This window comes from Cicer arietinum, chromosome 1 (genome assembly GCF_000331145.2).
Source record: "Cicer arietinum cultivar CDC Frontier isolate Library 1 chromosome 1, Cicar.CDCFrontier_v2.0, whole genome shotgun sequence".
Classification (NCBI taxonomy): Eukaryota; Viridiplantae; Streptophyta; class Magnoliopsida; order Fabales; family Fabaceae; genus Cicer; species Cicer arietinum.
The window spans coordinates 42871811-42894430 of NC_021160.2; the positions used below are offsets into that span (position 1 = coordinate 42871811).

The 22620-nt window shown below is 26.9% G+C and overlaps 1 protein-coding gene across 1 annotated transcript; it reads right to left on the reverse strand.

Annotated features, from left to right (window-relative positions):
* Positions 1-16159: 16159 nt before the first annotated feature.
* LOC101492033 (9-cis-epoxycarotenoid dioxygenase NCED1, chloroplastic) lies at positions 16160-18555 on the reverse strand. The gene has a single exon (XM_004488662.4). The coding sequence runs from the start codon at positions 18421-18423 to the stop codon at positions 16561-16563; it is 1863 nt and encodes a 620-aa protein (XP_004488719.1). The 5' UTR covers positions 18424-18555; the 3' UTR covers positions 16160-16560.
* Positions 18556-22620: the final 4065 nt, after the last annotated feature.

Consider the following 22620-nt stretch of genomic DNA (forward strand, 5'->3'; position numbering starts at 1 on the left):
GAGAAAACAATATATTTTGAAAGGTCATTTGGTAAGCCTAAATTTAGCTATGCTTCAATATGGAATACAGCATGATAGGTAAGTCATGTGACTTCAGCAGTTATCTGTTTTACACTTTGAGGTTGCAATTTTTTAGACGATGTATTTCCTAGGATTTCTCGAAATGCTCCATGATTCAAAATAGTTGTTTTTGAATTTTTTAAATTAATGAATATATATGTAAAGTTGTATAGTATCACTCAAACTTGTTTTCTGTTTTAACCATTATGGTTAGACGCTATTATCCAAAGATTAATTAATTTGTAAGTAATTAGTTTATGCACGGTTGTAATTATTGATAAATTATATTTTAATAAGTTGTTGTATATGAGATCAACATTTATTATATATATATATATATTTAATTAGCGTGTTACTTCATAATATTTAATAATAAAAATTAATAGAAAAATTATTTTAAATGATATTTACAATTTAAAAAATATATTTGTTAATTTTAAAAACGCAATGACTATTTTGTTCGGCACTTAAAACATAGAGTATTAATTTGTCTATTCAATCATTGTGGTGTGGATTTCAGTTATATTCAACAACTCAAAAGAAAAATTGTATTTAAATAAAATGATTATTTAAGCTTTATAAGCTCATTTAAGTTGTATCTTTAAAAGATGTGAGAGACCAAACAAACTGTTAATTAACTTCCTTAACGACTAACAACCATTAACGGTAGTTAATTATGTTCCTACTAATGAGTGGTGTGGAAGAAAAAGGATCGTGTGCTCAGCATCTTTAATTTTTGGAGTTTATTTTTGTAAGTTATTTTTGTGGATAAAATTAAAGATACAAGTGAACCTATTGAAGATGTCGAATGTGGAAACAAAATCATAAATATATTCTAAAAAGTTTTAGGCGGCAGTGGATAAATGATAACATTTTTTTTAAGTATACATGATAACATATAATAGTGCTTTAATAATTCTAATCAATTAAGGCTTTTATGTTAAGAGTATACTTTTGGATTATTAGAAACTTGTGTTGTGTGATTACATTAGATTAGATTAGATGTGACTCCAAGACTTTATAAATCTATAATTCTATATTGTATATGCATGCTGAAGCTGGCTATATTTTTATTGTGTAAAAAACAATTTTATATTAGCTAACGGCACGAGTTAGTTCTATTTTTGAAGTTTTCATACTAATTTAGGAATGTACATTGGGGACACTTTTCGAGGTTTAAAGGAATTAATGTTTACACATTTTTTTATAATGTTTTATATACTTAATGCACATTATTAGGTAATATAATCCTAATACATCATCTTGCTTGTCACCTTCCATTTTCCTTAGAAGATGAAAAGTTTTCCATTTCAGCTATTTTAAATACTCATGTGCACTTTGTTCTTTATTCAACGTCTACACTCACATTTTTTTAACAATTTATCACTTTTTTTTTTCTACAAATGAAATTCGAAAAGTGTTGAGTATATAAAAATGTTCAATGTAATATTTAAATTATAAAATTCTTTCATTTAATGGACTATTTTGAGTTGGTTTTTTCTATAGACTTAAGTCTTTAACAATTGATATTTTCATTGAGAGTTGTTTACGGAAAATACTACCTATATAATGTATTAAGGGACTCCACCAAATACTTACATACGACCCTATAGGTGAGAAGGTCAAAAATAAAAAGGGCAGGTCAATGTGAGTAGGAGTAACAAATTATGTATATAAAAGTGTTCAATAAGATACTTTAACAATAAAACTCTCCTACCTAATGAATTAATCTTTTAGGTTGAACTCTTCATATGAATTTAACTCCTAACACATACCATTGATACCAATTGAATTATTTTGTATAAAGATTTTTCGAAATCAAAATTCTTTTGTATAAAATTTGATGGGTTAAATATGTTTTTAGTCCATATAAAGTTTCATCATTTCAATTTTAGTCTTTTATCTCTATAAAATAAATATATTAACTTTTAGTTTCTATAAAATTATTTAGGAAACATGTTTAGTTTCTAATGACAAAAAACAAGTTTAATTTTTCTAAAACTTTTAAAAAATTGAATGTTTTTTTTTTTTTGCAAGTATATTTTAAATATTAATAAAATTTCTTTTACAAAAATTTAAATTTTTTTAAATTGAGATGAATTAAATATAAATTTTTAGATATAAAAAACTAAAAAAAAATTAAAAAAAAAAATGAATTTAGAAATTGAATTTTAAACTCGTTTGTATAATATAAACTCTTTATATTATTTTAAATATGTTTGCAAAAGCTTAATAAAAAAGATATATTGATTTAACGATAGAAATCAAAACTACATACATGATAATTTTGTAAGAACTACAAATTATATTTTTATTTTATATGAATTATAATTAAAAATTAAAAATTTTATAGAGACTAAAATTATATTTAACTCAAGTTTAATTAATATACAAATAAAAAAATTGTAAACATACATCTAATTAAATCTTACGTGTGTGTATATATAATATATTTGAATTATAATGCATTTTGATTGCAATTGTCCGTAACAGATTTTGAGTACACCTTGTACTCAATACTAATAAATCTTTACTCATAAAAAAAAATAATTGGTTTAAGTTGTATATTGTTGGTGCATTGATCCAAAAACCTGTGCTATAACAATTTGATTTATGACATTATTAATTTTCTGTAATTATTGGGCAACAATGTATTGATCAAGGGAATTTCTTCTCCTTTATATTATCAAAAAACCCTTAATTTTTTCTTCTTCTGAATTTACTCCTCTTTATATTAACCAATACAAGAAGCAAATTGTCTCTTCTATGTAACCTATAATCTGACCTTATTATAATAACAATAATAAACTCTAATTTGATTGATTCACCTTAAAATAATTTCAACTAGTTATCTCAAGTACTAAATTACCTATCAATAGTGAACTTTTAGTAAAATCAAGAGACTTAACGATTAATTTAACAATGTCAGATTTTACATCAAGAGAGGATTCATATATAAGATGGTATCATAATTATGATAAAAATAAGCTGATACAATAATCACACAATTCAAACATTTTTTTCATGACCAAATTGACAAATTCAAACGATAACATTAACACATTTGAAACAAAAAATCGTAAAAAAAAAAAAAGAAAGTAATTTAAAGTCACATTATCTTTACTTTCGAACAATAATAATGTTAATATAGAAAGAGAAACAAATTTTGATTTTATCAAAATCAGTTCAATAATTTTCATATATACAATACAAAGCTTTTTATTTTGAGGCATTACAAATTCTTCTAATTTGTGGCTCTCATCGCTGCACAAACTTAACATCAATATCACATTTTGGCTCCATCTACCGGTCACAATTAATCTTCTAATAATGATATTATGACACCATATCGATATTTAAATTGCTTCAAATTTTGATAACAACTAATATTATCATTTTTAAAGGTTGATGTTTAGTTGAAATGCCTTTCAGAGATTTTTATTCATTTTAATTTTTGTTCTTTTATTTTAATTAAAGAGACACAATATGATTTGATTCAAAACATAATATTTCAGTATATACATGAACAATTTTAGTGAGTTGAAATGATCAAGAATTTTGTAATGAGAGGATGTGCATTTGACATAGACTTAGTTAAACATTATATACAAATGTGTATATATACTATATAGTCTATTAATTGTGAGGAAATGAACATGATTAACATGAATATCCCACAAGTGTGATTCAATTTTCCAAACCAATCAGAAACACTAAAGAGATATTCTTCTAAACTAGAAAGAAAAAATAAATATCAAGGCATATCTTATCTAGTAATAATACCAAAGTCGAAATCAATTAAAAGTGACATGTAATAATTATCCTTATGATGTGGACCAAGAATGTCTAACCATGACATGTGGCACCTTTCAATATCCTATATGTCACAATATGATACTAAGTTCTCATCTGGGAATCTTGGCTTAAATGGCCTGAAGTTGAGAATTATAATTATTTTCAGAAGTACATCATATGATAATTAATTTCTAGGATTTGGTGGGGCAATGATATATAGTAACTAGTATACTATGTATTTTACATTTGCAGATCTTCTTTACATTTAAATTCTTAATTTATTTTCTTATCGCTATATTCACCATTATCAAAAATATAAATTAAAATATAATAAATTATTAAAATATGTTAATAATAATCAAATAATTTTAAAAGTATGATATTGAAAACTAAAAATAGCTTTTTTTGTGACATAGTGTTTTTCTTTTTTGTCACAAAACATGACTCTCATTATTGTAGAACGATAAAAGTAGTTGACAACAACTAATTGGATTAAACAAAGTTTACAATTATAATTAAATTAGGCTATAACGTTAGAATTTTTGATGTCTTCAAAATTGTGATAAAGTTTTTATAATTCATTTGATCACCGATAACAAGAGACAATAATTTTTTCTAACACTTGCAATAATGGAGTAATTATAATAAAAAAATATGATTAATTCGATTGAATAAATAGTTAATTTAATTTACAATTAAAATTATAGTTAATTTAATTATATGATTGACTATAATTTTAAATGTGATTTTAATTAATCATCTAACAGCTGAATTAATTAGATATCACATGTGTTAGAAAAATTAAGTGTTGATGGAATTTTTTGTATGATCACAATTCTGGGATTATCAAGGACAGTTATATATACAAATGTAAATACAATTTAAAACCTTACTAACATGTTAAAAATACTTGTTTTATAATATATGTACCAATGCAATAAATAGTTGTATATACATTATTGTCGGTTGTTTTCATATTATCACTAGTGGAATTTTACCTTTTTAAGTTGGTTAAAATATATATTTTAAGTCAATTTCGTGTCCGAGTTAACAACAAACGACTTAATAAATATATAATTTTTTTAAGTTGTTTCATAAACCGACTTAACTGAGTTTCGTCCTGTTAAGTCGGTAACATCATAAATTCAGTTCAATAAATCATCTTTTTAAGTCGGTTCTTTTGATCAACTGACTTAATAGATAAAGTTAAAATAATTATTTTTTAAAAAAATATTCATATTTTGTTTTTATGCTCGTGCTCTATACATACATACAATATTTCGTATTAAATTTCAAATCAGAATTTTGTACTTGCAACCACAATTTTATATAATCATCTAATAATCAAAATATACAATATCAGAAGTTCATACAAAATATAGAGTATAAAGAAGGTGTCTCTCATTTATGATTATTCTTGACAAGACAAAAAATGATTTAGATGTCCATTAATAAAATTACAAAATCACAATGTAGCAATATTCAATAGACATATATTCAAATATTGTCATTTTCTTCAATTAATTCCAAAATAAAATTCACACAACATTCTTGAATTTCTTTAATTTGATCCGATTGAAATGTTGAGTCATCAAATATCTGAACAAAAAAAACACAATCAATATCGGTTGAATCTTAATTTTTTATCATACGAACATTAAAAAAACACAATCAATAACAACTTATAATTTTTTATCATACATAAAAAAACACAATCAATAACAACTTGGAAAATATTTACGTACTTGCATCTATTAACCAATAATACCAGTTGTTATAATGTTTAACATATGTAACATGCTATAGTAGTCACGCTCATAATTGGAAGCTTGTATCTGACTCTAAAACTGAAATCACAAAAAAAAAATGTTAAATACATAAAATTGTTATAATATTATAAACAAGTTTATTCATTTGTAAACAACTTACTATTGGAAAACATCATGTTATCTCTGATTTAATTTTCAAACCTAGCAACTTATAATAACCTTCAAAAGTTCTACAAAATAAAAGTAGTTATTAAAATTGTGTTATAAAATATATTACAATATTTATTAACAATATAAATAAATTAAATACTTACAAATCAACAATTTGACATTTTTTTCATCTGACTTCCTTCTCAATGAACATATGAAGACTACATTAAGCTCCTTATGACTAATAATACGCAATTGTCACTGACAACTACAATAAACAATAAATATTTGTTATATTCAATTTTCACTAAATCTCTCAACTCACAAATTACACAAAATGGAAGAGGTAAAATATGTAACTTAACTTGCTAATACAACCGGCAAAAGCATAAGATGAAAAGACGTATTGTAACATATACTTCAATAATAAAATGCAAAATTTAGCGGGAAGAAAATACAAATAATGAGTTCATCTCTAGTCTTCAAACAAAATAAAACAAAATGATAAAGAGACACTTTAAACAAATGAGTTTGACGTGTCATTTTCTTAATACTTTTTTTCCCATAATATACAGCTCTCTAAAATAATTATAGAGACAATTTAATGCGATCAACAATAAACTCAAAATGAACCTATCTTACATGAAGGTCCCTTTGTGGCATTTTATCAAACAGATGAATGGTGCGATGCAAAAATGACACTACTTGTGTTCTCATTTTTATTTTATTTTTTGTTGTAGCTATGAAAGTTCGTGTCTTGCACTCCATATCGTGAAACTTTAGAACGTGCAAAAAAAAAGGGTTATTCTTTAGAAATGAACTTATGTCTATATATATTAATCATTTTAGCAACGTAAGGTGTAAACAACTATTCTTATATGACTTGGATAGTAAATTATCAACAATTATAATGATAGAAAATTACTCACAATGATATCTCTATATAAATAAAGTTTAATGTTAAATGAACAAGAACTTGAGCATCAAATTTGTCTTAACAAATTGAGAAAGTGGTGAGATAAAACGGCAGTAGTGGGTTGTGAAGTCGATGTTAGAAGAAAGTCAAGAAGTTAGAACCCAAGTTGTAAAGTGTTCAAGATATGGAGGTGACATAATAGAAGGTGGAGGTTCATAGCAAAGAGGTTAGGGAAGATAAAACACTAAATATACTTGATTTTTTTAAATATTTTTTAGTTTACTTTAAGTCGGTTATAACCGCACTAAACAAGTTTCAAATATTTACAAAATTGCATCTGCCTCATTTGATTAATTCGTTTACCCAATCAACACACAGAAGAAGATGAGATATATTCGTTTTTTTTTACCGTCTTTCAAGTCGCGGTTGCCGATATAACAGGATTAGATGTGTTTTATATATTTACTAAATTGTCACCGCCTTAATTTATTAATTCGTTTATGTAGAGCAACTGACTTAAACATACACATAACCTCATTTATTAAGTCAGGTAACACGTAAACGATTTAACTCACTGTATTAAAAACTCAATTTTTTAGTTCTGTATTTTAACGTGATAGAAAACAATTCAAATGTATGATTTAGTACATGCTTGGAGTTTTTATTTAGTACGTAATTAATTCTTCACATTTTGTATTGGTTTGTGCAGCTAACTTTTGGGGCAATTTTGGCCACAAAATACTATGTTGTTGGTTGTGTATTAATGTTGAAGGTAAACTTGACTGCATACATTAATATGAATCCTAGCAGCAGTTTTATTTTATGTGTGGTTGAAATTTATTTGTAAAGCAATCGTCAGTTGTTGCGTGCATCACAGCTGACGCAGTATTACACTCTTCATTACGTTCCTACAAATTTAATATTGAACTATTACCTTATGCAAAAAAAATTAAAAAAATATTGTACTGGTACATAATGAAACCTTCAATGGAAGTCTCCACACAAATAGTCACTGAAATCTAAATTGCATCTTCTATTAGTTTAATTATTGGATTGGATTGAAAACCATGATTAAATAAGTTGTAAATTGATTAAATAAATAGTTCAAGTTCATTCATTTTTTAATTGATGTAAAAAAAAAAATCATTATTTTTTCCAATGAACGTGTACTGGTATTTCTTTATTTTTGGAAAAGGTAAATATTATTAGTTCAACTCTGCACATACAACTTATAGACTAATTTCACAAGACTATAGATATATTGTTTATACATTATTTTAAATCAATTGCAGTTTTATTTTTATATTTATATTAATTCACAAAATTGATAATCTATTTTAAAAATTAATATTAGATTATTAATACCATGATATATAATATGATGATTTAGAACGATTAATATTTATGAAATTGAAATAAAATGCTGTAAAAATTTAGATTTCAACTTTAGAATTTTTTTATATTTTTAATTTAATTAATGATATATGAATAATTAATGCATCTATATAATTCTATATCATAGAATTGTATACTACGTTGTTAAAAAAATATCAAATCGTTATTTTTTAATTAAAATTTTTGAGAGAGGAATGAAAATTATCGACTTTTAAAATAGAAAAATCAATTCCGTAAAGTGGTAATAACAGAAAGACCAAACTACAATTAAACTAATAATTTTTCATATTAAATTATGCGTATTAAAAACGATTGTGTGATGACATTGAATCTATACAATCTAAAAAAGGAAATTTACTGTCTAATTCACATGATTGTTAAATTGAGTAATTGAAAATAATAAATTTTAAATTAAATAAGTGTGATGCTAACATGTGTTCCGAAGATACATGTTAAGGACATCAAAAATAACTTTTTTATCGAAAAAAAACAATATTTGAACCTTTAAAGTATTAACATAACATTTTCCATTAAGTAAAAATTATTTTAGATCAAATACTATAATTAAATATGAGAAATGTTGTTGATATTTATTTATATTTTCATAGTACAAACTATGGATAATACAATATTGTCTTATATATAAGACTTAAAACATACAATACTTTGAAACAAGTATATATCGAGGGACTAGCTATACACATTGATCACTTATCAAATCCTCAATTACTTTCTTAAAAACCTCTAATCGTATCTACTCGCTCGAACTTTATAATTAGAAGTAAAAAGATAATTAGAAAAACAATTGAAGTAATTTCGATTCAAATATCATAAGGTTGATGAATTACAATTTCTCAATCTATAAGATTCTTTTTTTCATCTTAAAAACCTAATCTATAATATGAGGCACATGAATTCATCAATTTTCGTTTTACTAAAATTCGGATCAATTATAGACTTATAATAAAAATGTGTATTAATTATAAATGCAAGTCTCCACAATAATCTATCTCTGTCTCTCTACGTTTATTTTTTTTCTTTTTTCTTTTCTATTTTGAAAAAGCAAATAAAAGACTAAGAGTGTGACATACGTATGTGTAATAATAATGTTGTAATTGACTTACAAATAAGAGTTTCCTTTAATTGCAGGAATCCTAATCCGTTACTCACCACACTCCATGTCCATGTAGCAATCATATAAATAACAAGATTAAAATTCTGCAATATATATAGCATATCTTAGCACTAGTATTTTATTGCATTTAATTTCCCCATACAAAAATTGCTGTTACATGCCGTTTATTGTGTGGCCAAGTAATACTAGTGAACCACAACCATGGAGATTAATCTTCATTTTATGTGTGTCGACACTACTCGAATGTGTACCTAGTATTTTGTGTGGATTCTAGGAAATTGTGTTTACTTGTAATCTTAATTCGATTGGATTCTAGGAAATGGTATACTAGTAATATATTATATAGTCCATTTATTTAATTTGATTTACCTACTTTATTTGTTTAATTAAGATTCAGATATTGTGGTACCGTGTCAGAGTCAGAGAAGGGGCTGCAAGAAGAGAAACTTTGTCCAATGCAAATTTTCGATTTTTGAAACATAAGACAAAGGCTTGTAGGGTAGATGACATGACATTATTTGAAGTTTGTAGTATTAATTTGTTGATCGGATTATATCCGAGGAAAATCTTATACTATAAAGTTTAATAAATTAATTAAAATAAATAGAGTCATAAAAATGTCATAAGTTTTATTTTTATTTTTAACATAATAATTTAACCATAGTAATTTAATATTGAATTCTTTTAAAAATAAAATAAATTTCTTGAACTTGTCACGTTTTTCTACCTTAAATGTTTTAACTCATAGTATATGCAACACTCTGTTTTTAGGGATTTTTGTATGTGGTGTGTGTTTAATTGTTGAATACCTAACATTTTATTCTAGTAAACTTCTATGACCAACCTTTTTCTACGCATGCTTACTTGTCAAATTGAAATTGTAAATTTGGAATAAAATACACTTCTATGACTAACCTTTTATTGTTAGCATATTTTTAACATTACGTAAATCATATATCATTTTAGAACTATAATGCTCGATGGACCCAACATTTTCCTCACGCACAATCTTATTTTGTATGTATATTTATATTGATATAATGAATAAACGTTGCCTAATTATATAACCATTGAGTCTAAAAATAACTTAAAGAGAAATGTTATTTAGATATCTAAAAATAAGTCACATGCTTTTTTTTTATACGATTTTTAATTTTTATCGTTATTATTTTTTTTATTTTCTAGTCACATCAAAAGTTATAAATGATATACATTGTTGAATACAATGTCAATTTAAATTTTTTCTTTTACGTGCAAATAATATAACATCACTCTAACTTAACAATCATCATTGTGAAAAATCTAAGAGCGATTGGATTGGATGTCAATGCGTTACTAAAAATCTTAATTAAATTAAAGATTAAATAAATTTTTCGTCGCTATAAAATTTTGAAATTTTATTTTTAATCTGTGTAAAAAAAATCACATATTTTAGTCTCTACAAAATTATTATACAAACAGTTTTAGTCTATATTTTAATATGTGTTTTTGAATGATTGTTTTGCATATATGTTAAAATATTATATAAAAAAAAACTTCTACAATATGAACTCAAAAGTTGATTACTAAGTTCATATTTTAAGGATTTTTATTTTAAATATATGATATTTAAAAAATTATATATTTGTGCAGATGAACTTTTAATGAGTTCTAAACTTTCTTTAAAAAAAATCATTCAAAATTTTAAAAGTTAAAGTATCTATTATCTCAGCAAAGACTAAAATAACTTAATTAATAATTTTGTATGAATTAAAACATGTGATTTTTTTTACAGGGACTAAAAATTAAAATTCAAAATTTTATAAAAATTTAAAACTTATTTAACCATAAATTAAAATTCAAAATTTTATAAAAATTTAAAACTTATTTAACCATTATGAACGTTGAGGTAGAGATTAAAATATTGGTATCACTTTGATGTACAATTTTTCTCAATTAAAATGAGGTAAAGCTCAAGTCTTGCCACTGTTCTACCTAAATTACTAACAGTCTTTACTTTTACTATTCTCTATACTTTTTACCTCAACAAAGTAATCAAAACAAACGGGGTTAAATAACTTGGAGGCAGTTAGGTACTCAAATTTGCAAGATTCAATGGATCTAAAGTCAATGCCAATGGTATTGATAAGAATAATTATCATACCAATTATATATTGTTAGGTATATTAGTTACATCTAATTATTAACTATTATATTTAATTTATATTTAGTGTAGATAATTTTTATACGGCTGATATTAATAATTTTTAGATTGATCTATTACAATATTTTTAAATTATTATAATGTTTAATTTTTATCATAACTACTTCTACAATGCATATAATTTATCATGCTATGTTGATAACACAAATTATTTTATGTCAACATTTCATGAAAATTAAATATTTAATTATTATTCTATTTAAACTCATTTATAAATAAAAATAAATTAAAAAAAATAATATAATTGATCTAAAATTTAGAACAAATATATAATTTTTTTAATCACCTTTTGCTTAGAAACAAATTGAGAAGATGAGAAGAGTATGCATCACTTACAATTATTAGATTGTGAGGATCATTGTATTAATATTAAATAAGGTAATAGAATAGAAAATGAAAATGGAACTAGATTGGAAAACATGTATCATCTCTCTCCTTCTTTTTAAGAAAGAAAAAAAAAAGATTTTCTAGAAAGTTCTAAAATCAAAAAGTATATCTGAGTATCATTAGTCCTCTTAGTTTGTCCCACACAAAGGGATGTGGAAATTAGAATTCTTATTACTTAAGCATAAGTGTATAAAGAAAGATATAAAGAAACTTACTAATAAAAAAAAAAAAAAGAAAAAAGCTTTGAAAAAACAGATTCTGACGGATAACTACCTTCCACGTAAACAACTAAGTGGTTGCCATGCGTTGAACCAGAATTGGAAGGTATCAACTTTAACACTATCATTATTTTTTGGGGTACTTTCCCCTCCATTTGACATATCCATTTCATGGACCCAAACCAAAATCAAAGATTCATCAAAACCATAAAGCAAGATTTCACTCCATCTAGTTAGTTTCGATTTTGGTTAGTTAGGTAATAGTGATTCCGAATTATATAATTTCTCTATAATGTGTCATGAAAATAAACTAATATCGGTTGTAAATATGTATTCCAACCCTTTTTACATGTGATTGGAGGTTTAATTTTGAGTTGGTATAGTCCATTTAGTTTCAAATATAAACGACATTAATGTTAAAAAAAAGTAGATTATCTAAATTTTAATTTAAATACATCAATTTTCTTTATCTTCACTTTGATTTATATTTAAAATCATAGGAATATATTAAATATAAATAGGTAGAGAAAATTGGTCCATTATATACACTTAAGTACTTTGAGATATTAGTCTCTCTTGAGCAAATATACATTGAATTTTAAAATAAATATATATATGTATTTAGAAATAAAGAAAAAGTTAGATGTTTGGATAGGAGGAGAGGACTTTGAGAAGATGAGAGAAAAATATTTTCTTTTATTTGAGAGTGATTTTGTAGACATATTCAACCTCCTTTTTTTAGAAACTCTTCTCCTCCTAAGTATATTTTGTGTATATCAAGTATATTGTTCCACTTACAAATCTAAGTAGTGGTAGACATGGCTTATAGCCCCTAGTCTTTGGTAGATAATTTCTTTTTTTGAATTAGTGACTAACAAGTGATTAAGTGAATGATGACATTATTCTAATATTTTTGTTTGAGTATAGTTATCAGAAAGTCCCTCATGAATAGTGGTGCATGATAATGAAGCCATTATAGGTTCTGACTTAAAGCTCAAGTTGGCAAAACCATCACTCTATATTATATAATGGACATTCCTTCTTAAGATAAAAACAAAAGAAGAGCATGACAACATGCACTATGCACCATGAGTGAAGGAAGCACAAGTGCAAATTGCAAAACCACTGAACAAGTTACAAAAGACATGCTTCACATACCGAATCACATTACTATAAACACAACTAACACAATTGCCCATAGTGGTATAAAGGACTAATTAGCGAGACTTTCATGTTGCTTGAAATGATGAAAATTTGAATTTATTGGACCCTCCAAGCACCCAGGCCCTTTGACATGGGAAATACCCCTCCTCAATAATTGAAGATAATCAATAAAAAAAGAAGCTTTGTATTTTTGTCAAACTTGTGTGTTTTGTAGTCGTGTCAACTTAATTTCATCACATTCCACCAATAATACTTTCACAATTAACTTGAATTTGAAAGTTCTCTTTTATATCACCTATCCTAAAAGTCCATTTAATAAAGCTATAAATATCATAACTTTATCTTTTCTTCTTATAACTCATAAAAATAATATTATTTTCTTCTTATAAATTTGAATTTTTTTTATTGTTTACTATCAAAATATATTTAATTCAGTTTCATTGAGGATCTCTTGATTGTTTAATTATGATGGAACGGTTTATATTTTAATTTTATTAAATTTAATTTTGGTTAAATAATTTAATTATCTGCTTATACAATATTTTATCTGATCTTAAACATAAATTTAAGTAGAGTAAACAAGTTGATGTATTTAGTCTAAATTTTGAATCAGATACATCAATCTTTTTTCTAGAGAATCAAAATATTTTCAAAATTAACTCAATCGAACTCGTGTACACCTCTACTATATAAGAGGTTCCTTATATACTAAATACCTTGAAATTTTGAATGATGACGTGATATCTGAATCTCTTGTTGGTCCCAAGTCAATAGTCGGTTGTTTCCCTCAATACTTCATAGTAAAGTTGTCTAAATGGGTTAGATCAAATAGGTTGACCTGTTTGGCCCAATATTAGTAAGGGTCGAACCTTAAAAAATGATGCTAAAAAATAAACGAGTCTTCTTAGCCTAGGTCATCTAGTCTACATTAAAAATGGGGCTGGTCTGGCTAGCGGGCTACAAGATGACCTATTACAACTAAAAAAATTAATTTTTTGTAAAAAAAGTTAATATGAGCAAATTTAGAATTACTCATATGATAGTTTTTTTTTCTTCTACTTTTGGATTGACTCTAAAAACTGATCTTTTTGAGCTAGTTTTGAAAAAAAAAAAGTAATAGATCAACTATAATTAAGAAATAAAATAAAACTTAATTTACTAAAAATATCAAGAAAATCTATTCTGCTAAAAACCAAGAACAACATAGTATTATTGTTGTGCTTATCAAGATTAGAAATATCATTCCAAAACCTTCATTGGTTCAACTCTGTTCATGATTGTCGTCTACTGACCAAGATCCATAATGATTCCGATTCCACCCTCCTACTTTGAAGAATGAACACAACCAAGTACTCTATGCGGTGATGGTATTATATATTATAATTAGATTTATTTTTATTGTCTTTATTGTAGTAACTGATTGAATATATTTTTGTGTTTCAATTTTATTAATTATAATAAAAATAATTGAGAAAAAATAGATCGGGTTGAACTGTGGCCCACCTAACTTATAATGGGCAGACTAGTTTTAACAAGACATAACTTCATAATAAAGTGGACCAAACCGAAATAATTCATTTATATGTACAAATTTTTCGAGTCATAAGAGGTTGGACTGAACCGACCCATTTAAGAACTCTAGTTCATAGACTCCCCAACATCTTAAAGTGTCTCCTAAATAGTGTCACTTATTTAAGTAAATAAACACAAATAAATCAATCTACCTTAATTTAAATTCAAAAATTTGGCTGGAAACATTGAATTATCAAACACACTTGCAAAGTTGACTTGGTACCTTGATGATATTCTTGTTGTGATTTGACAGATATCTTTTGCCATGTGTAAATCACTTATAGTCTAAACATATTGTCGTTAGGGAGAGGTTGCTGTTACCAAATGTTAGGTTGTGATTGGGTGGCTATGATTTTTAACATGTGCTATGCAACCAATCTCCGTTAGTGCTTCTATCTTTTGCAATATCTACAATACTTGAACTGATGAAGACGTATTCATATTTTTGATGGAATATGCTGTTCTTTCTTTATATATGTGATATATTAACATAACTACTTAATAAAGGTGGAGGTGCCACTAAGATCACCAAAAGTTATGTTTTTTTATTAAGAATTTCAGACCCTTGTAAATTAATTAACTTAGACACTTAGTTATTAAAGTAAAATAATCTTAATTGTTAACGTATGAGTCAGGTGTTTTCTTGTTGCACTATTAGTACAAGTATTTTCATTTAGATTGATATAATACCATGTTGTCATTATTTATTTTTTATTAACAAATTGAGATGGTAAAAAGTCATAAATGTATTTGAGGTATTATGATGGGGTTCGAATTCATAATACTTTTTTTTATTGTATGAATTTGCCATTAAATTATTTAAAAAAAGAATCAATTGTAAAAGAGGGATAACTATTAATATTCTATTTTTAACTAGGTATACTTTAAATCAAATTTGTTTATGATTAAATCACGAAATAATATTTGTTGTTTATTAGATGAAATTCACATACATCTTACTATAAGAGATACAAATTATTAAGATATTTTGTTTTCTCCCCCAAATTAACCCCAAAAATACAATAATTTTTACCTTTTTAAAATTCATGATTGTTTGTTTGTTTATAAAAACGCATTTGTGTTATTTTTGACCAAACAGTTAAATACTTCAACATCTACCACTTAATTGTTGCTGACATTGTAAGTTTAATCATTGAATCTCAATAGCTAGATTGTAACTGAGGGATTACAACTCCTAATCCATTTTAATATTTTTAATGTGTTCTCTCATTAACATAAGCTACATCTACATCAATAAAAAAGTCACTCACTGAATGAATGCTACAATTCACAATCACCTTTCCATTTGTTTCCTCTGTTTTTCTCGTAACATCTTAACAAATCAATAGAAAGGTAAAGATTTAAACACAAGTATTTAAGTATTTGAAACACCAATTGAAAATAGTCAAAATAAACATCATATCTGATATTTACAACACAAAACTGTGCTGAAAAACATAAGTTTACATCAACTGTGTGATAGTAACAACTTACTAAAATATCACATTCTATACTGTGATCATTATATTTTTTTTTATACTTTCATTCACATCAAGTGAAAATAAAAAACACAGAACCAGCTGAGCTTCATTTTCTACCTACAGCCAAAAGCTACAAGCTGGTCCCAAGAAAAAAACAGAAATTTCCAAAAAAAAAAAAAAAGAAAAAAGAATGCAGAAAAAAATAATATCTGCTGCAGTAAAACATCATCAGAGGAGTAGATTCCGGGGACATATCTGCAACCATCCCTCAGTAAAATCACTCTTCTCAGAAGTAGAACTGAACTCAAAAGAGAGTTATGCTTGTTTCTTCAAATCATTTGAATGTATGAAAGTTCCATGAAAGCCATAAGGAACACGAGAAGGAAGCTTAATAGAAGCTTCAAGTTTCAAAGTGATAGCATTGACGATTTGAAGCTCAGATTTCCATTCTTTCTCATCATGAACAAATGTCAAAATATAACCATCATCTTCCCTTCCAGAATTGGAATCCAAAGTAGGTAAAAACAGAGGCTCACCACCAAATCTTTGATCCCCATAAAGATATTTGTTGACTTGACCACTAAAAAGATCAACTTTGGCAAACCCAGAAACTTTAGGCCACGTTTCAGCAAGAGCAAGATAAGCAAACTGAGTTTTTCTCCCCAGTTTGTTCTTGTTTACCATCCCAGCTTCCAAATTAACATGTTGAGATTCATCAATAATAGCTCTTCGTGTGGATTTCCCTGTCTTCAAATTCAACCTGATTTCAGATAAAACACTCTTCAAACTCTCCTCACATTCATTGAAAATGGAATCTGCAGGTGTCATACAAGAACCAATGACAACAACTTCATCATTCTCCTTTTCCTCCCAAGCATTCCATAGATGAAAACAGAAACAATCAGGTGCATCAATCCACTTCATATCAGAAGAATCTTTAGCATTCTTTGGTAAAACACCGAAACGAGAAACTTTCTCTTTGTTATAAACAACGGGGGAGCCACCGCGGATCATTTCGCCTAATTTGAAGACAACTTGTTGATCAGGAACAACCACGAAATTCTCGGTGATAGCGAAATCATGCATCATAGTTGGCTCTGCTAAGGGAATTTCAACGTCAGGGGATTTAACGCCGTTAGAATCGAAACGGAAGTATTTCAGATAAGGCTTCTGAATCACGTCGTAGCTTAATGCGTATAAATTGTTATCAATTGGATCAACTTTTGGGTGTGCGATCATTGTTGATTTAAGTTGGTTATTGAAATCGTAACGGCAAACGGTGGTTAAATCGCCGTTAGGAGTTACGCGAATTTGATAAGGGATATCGTCTTCAGACATAGCTAACAGACGGTTATTGAAATAAACTAAACCGGCGTTAGCAACGCCCATTCCGTGGGACCCATCTACGAGATTGAAGAGGGAACGGGCGTAGTATAACATAAGACGGGCTATGCCTGAATGACCGTGAAGTTCGCCTATGGCTTTGGGGAAAACGGGACGGCCCAAGGCTTTTTCTTGGGCCAAACGGTGGGTTTCGGTGAAGCGGCAAGAGTAACTAACGGAGCCGTTAGTGAATTTCACAGCGTGGACCATACCGTCTCCGTCGAAAAAGTGGTGACCGGCTACCGGTTCGTAATGTGGGTTTGCGCCGTTACGGAGGTAGACGCCGTCAATGCATTTTGGGATTTTGCCGGTTACTGGGAGGGAGTGGGTTACCGGGTGTTCCGGTACTGGTGCGAAATTTCCGGAGATTTGGACACGTGGGTCGGCGGTTTTGGGAAGTGGGTGTTTGCGTTCTTGTGTTATTAAGGTTGTTTCCACGAAGTCTAGGGCGGTGGCTGCGGCTTTTTGGAAAAGGTTCCATTTTTGGTTTTTTTGTTGTTGTTTGGGTTTTGTTTCGGAAGGTGGTGGATTTGGTTTTGTTTCCTTTGTGGGGATTATGGTTGTTGTTGTTGTTGTGGGTTTGGGTTTTGGTTTTGGTTGGTATTGTTTTGGGAAAGGGAGTGTTGTTTGGAGTGAGCATGAGATTCTGTTTTTGGAGGTGGAATTTTTCTTATTTAAGGTGATTGAATTGGAATTTGAATTTAAGCTCAAATCTTTGAAAGGAGATGAGTATGATGATGATGCAAGTTTGGTGTTAATCCATGTGTTTGATGCTGTTGTGGCTGATGTTGCCATGTTGATGGTTCTCTATTTTGAATTGTGTGTGTATAAGTGTTTTTTGAGTACAAGGAAATGAGAATTTTGAGAGAAGGGAGAAAAGTGTTAGTCTATTTTAGTGTTGTGTGAGAATGAAATTAGAAGAGAGGGAAAGTTGAGGGGAGTGGAGAGTGAGATATATGGGTATATATAGTGGAAAAGAGGGGGAAGAGAAAGAGAAGACCACGTGTAAGATTAAGAAAATGGGAGAGAGGAGTCATTAAAAAAAAGGTGGGATTGCATTGGCAATAAGTGATGAAGACAAGGTGGGTCATTGATGCATGATACAATGCCACGAGTAACTTATTTCACTATCGCCCTCTAAAATACGCCTACCAATATTATATGTGTTGGAAAATATGATTAAAATATGGAGAAAGTTCCTTAAATTGAGAGCAATCACACATGACAAAAAAACAGGAGAAGGGGAAAAAGAAAATGAAAGCGGCAAGGGAGAAATGGTTTTTTTTTTTTTACTATTGGCCCATTAGTGTAAGAATTGGGCTTTTGATTCATAGCTTTGGGTAATAGCTTTTGAGAGGTGGACTTGTTTGGTGAATTTGAGTGAGTGGAGAAGCCATTTTGTTGTTTTGTACACGTCTAACCCCGCGTTGCTCCCTCTATCAGACTATGACTATCATTACACGTGGCCAATTCTCTTCGCTCTCTTCTTTAATTAATCTTCAAATCATCGTCACATCATAACCCATACCCCACACGCTTGCCTCCGTTTAAACCTTCCCTCCTTCTCATGCACATTATATTCGTGCTTTATTACTTAATAATCAATGTCTCTATACGGTAGATTTTGCAATGTCAATAAGCTTTTATATTTATTTATCTTAAATTTCTTTCCAATTTCAATTACCTTCAAAACATTTTAAATATTCCTTACAAATATATGCATCTATAGTGTGGCAACGAATTACCGTATATTACAAGTACATCGTATGAAAATTTTAAAGGATTTTTTTCTTTTTTTTTTACAAAAAAGGAGTGATATTGGTTAGTAACTTTTATACTTCATATCAATATTATGTGTATTTTTCAAATTATCGTTGGAAGAATTAATTTTTATGTTATAATAACCTGCAAGGAAAAGTTATGCTATAGATTATAGTAATTATTTATTTCATAATATAATTACTATATTGTATTTATACATTTCAGTAAAAAAGAGTATTGCACATTTATTTAATCATATATTACTATGTATATTTTTGTTCAGATATCTACAAAATAATTTTTGATCCGACACATTGTGAAATATGATTGAATGTTCGTGGCCAACTTTTTTTTTCACGTTCAATACCTAATTATTGAGTTTTCTATTTTATATCTTATTGATTGATTAATTATTAAAAATAAATTAGCAATAAGATGCAACTGCATATTTAAATTTTCGTTTTGATTTTAAGGTGACTTACAAATTACGCGGAACGTATATTTATTCTAGAGTGATTAGAGATTAATCTTTTTCAAGGCACATAGAGATCACACAAGTATGTCTTATTTCCCCACCAAAACTATTTTGTATTTTAGTTTTGTATTTCTTGAAAATTAGGATAATAATTTAAATTTGTTTCTTCTTAACTAAATACCACCCAACTAGAATATTGCAATTTTTCATACATGGTGATCAATTTTCCAATCCATCACTAGTAATATGCATGTGTAATTTTTCTGAAAAATTATGTATAATTTTATTGTTTTGAAAGTTCATCATAATTAATAAAATATAAATATATATTATATCCGTCTTATAAAAAAAAAAGAAAAAAAAATACATAATAAAATAATTAGTTCCATACATTCAATTTCCTTTCCTTAACCCTATGAAACTAGGAGTATTTCTCAAGTTTGAATGAAAAAGTGTTGAAGAAAAAATAATAATTATATGCATAATATTCCTTAACTTTCTCAAAGTCTTAATTGGACTCGGTAAACAATATTCTTATACTTTGTCAGGTTTAATGTTGACAAAAATTGACTATTTGCTACGTGTACGACTATATTTTGATTGAATATGTAATACGCTCAAACAATGCCAAAACTCCACGAAATCAAAGGAGTCACCAAAGTGATTAGATGATTTATGGTAGTTTTCTTCCTCAATTAATTAATATATCAAAATTTGCACCTTTGTAAAGCCATGTTTATAAAAGGAATAAACATATCGAATGATGTAATGCATGATGCAACATAATGCACTATTTGAAGAGATATTTCTTCTTCTTGCTTTATTTATATATAATGGTGAATGGATAAATACATCATAGTCACAACATACAGAAGCTCTTACAGCATCTACAAGAGTGGACCAGGAAATTAATTTGTGTTGTCAGAACTCCATTTGCAAATAAAGGAAGTAATGAAATATATCGATAGACATCTTAAACATAGCAAGAATGGTCACTAAAAATTTGAGAGATATAAACATTAATCCCAATTTAAGTTTAAAGTTCCTTTCACGTTACTTTATGGATTATTTGTTAGTAGGTAAGGAAAACTTTATCTTTTAATTTTGTTTAAATTTATTTTTTTCTTTTCTATGTTAGGTTTACATCCTTCAGTTATTTTAAAAAAAATAAATTTTTTTAGTTTAAAAAAAAGTATGTTTCATTTGATTGTGGTGACCATGTTAGCTCAAAAGCAAACATACATTAGTTGATATTTTTTTCTTCTAATAATTACTATGTATAATTTTATATATAAGATTTCGTTGACTATATCATAAAAGTAGAGAAATAACTGCAATATTAATTTTGTTGATGATTTATAATTATTTTATTGATATATCATTAAAGAGAAAAAATTAATTTATAGTTTATTGAAGTATTTATTATAAATTGTAGGAAAAAAATGCAATGCAATTTAGAGGTAGTTTAATAAATAAATAATAAATACAATTAAAAAATTCAGAATAACCTTATAAAGATTGAGAAAGAAAAATCTCAAGAGATTTTATATTTAATAACATATTCAATTGTTTACTAAAAATATGTTTGAGGATTTTCACTTTATTGCACAACAATATTTTTATATACGTGGTAGATAAAAAAAACACTCACTAAGTTTTTATATCTTGATTTTTGTAGTTTCATGTTGCTAGTGTTGTAATACTAAATAACCTCGGACAAAAAGTTCACATCACTATTTTTTAATAAATTTAAATAAAATATTATATTATTATAAAGTTTTAATTTTTTTTTAAATAATAAAGTCTACTTTTAAATTATTTTTTTTTTGAGATTTTCATATATATATATAGCATGGACACACCCGCCATTAGAGTTAATATACGATCAATAGTTTAAGATTAATTAGTAAAAAAAAATAATTTAACATTAAAATGAGTTTAAAAATTGATTTTTTTTTTTAAATTTATTAAAACATTTTTTAGATTTTATATGAAACAAGTTAAATTGAGTTTGTTCAAGATACTAAAAACCACTTTTTAGTATCATGAATCCCATATCCATTTATTGTCCGATAAAGAACATGGTTATTGTTAGTGATTCGTCTAACTCGTATTTGACTGCTCCTAATTCACTTTTATCTTTGTGTGGCTACTTAACTATTAACCAAACCCAATTTTCTTGTTAACTAACTTAAATGGATCGATTCATTTTATCGTGACAAAAACTAATATATGTCGAGTAGATTTGACTGATAGTGATTATTGGACTACATTTATTGAATTCGTGAGTATCTTACTTAGATTATTCCACCAATTTACTAATAAATATTATTAATGAAAGTTTTTAAGACATTTATTTAAAAGTAACCGGATTATTTACTTATAATATCTTAAGACAACTTTAAATTTTAATTGGTCTAATAGGGAGTTGAGTAACTCAACTGATTTGAGATAAAAGTGTTAGAATGAGTTTTTTAATCGACTTTTTGTTCACCAAATTGGCAATTTGTTATTGGAAAATGTATGTTCCACTTCTTGTATTTTACACTTTGTTTTAGTTTATGTTTGAAAATAAAGAAAAATTACATTGCAATTTCTTTCTTTATTGTATTAATAATTAAGTTGCTACCTAACATTTGATTATGTCGTTGTACATGTTGATTTTACCAATAAAAATAGAAATTTATATATATATATATATATATATATATATATATATATATATATTTGTTACAAAAATAAGATGAAAATCAAGA

Excerpts from the sequence above, each read along its gene's own strand:
- LOC101492033 (XM_004488662.4), bottom strand. The coding sequence starts at position 18,423 with ATGGCAACATCAGCCACAACAGCATCAAACACATGGATTAACACCAAA.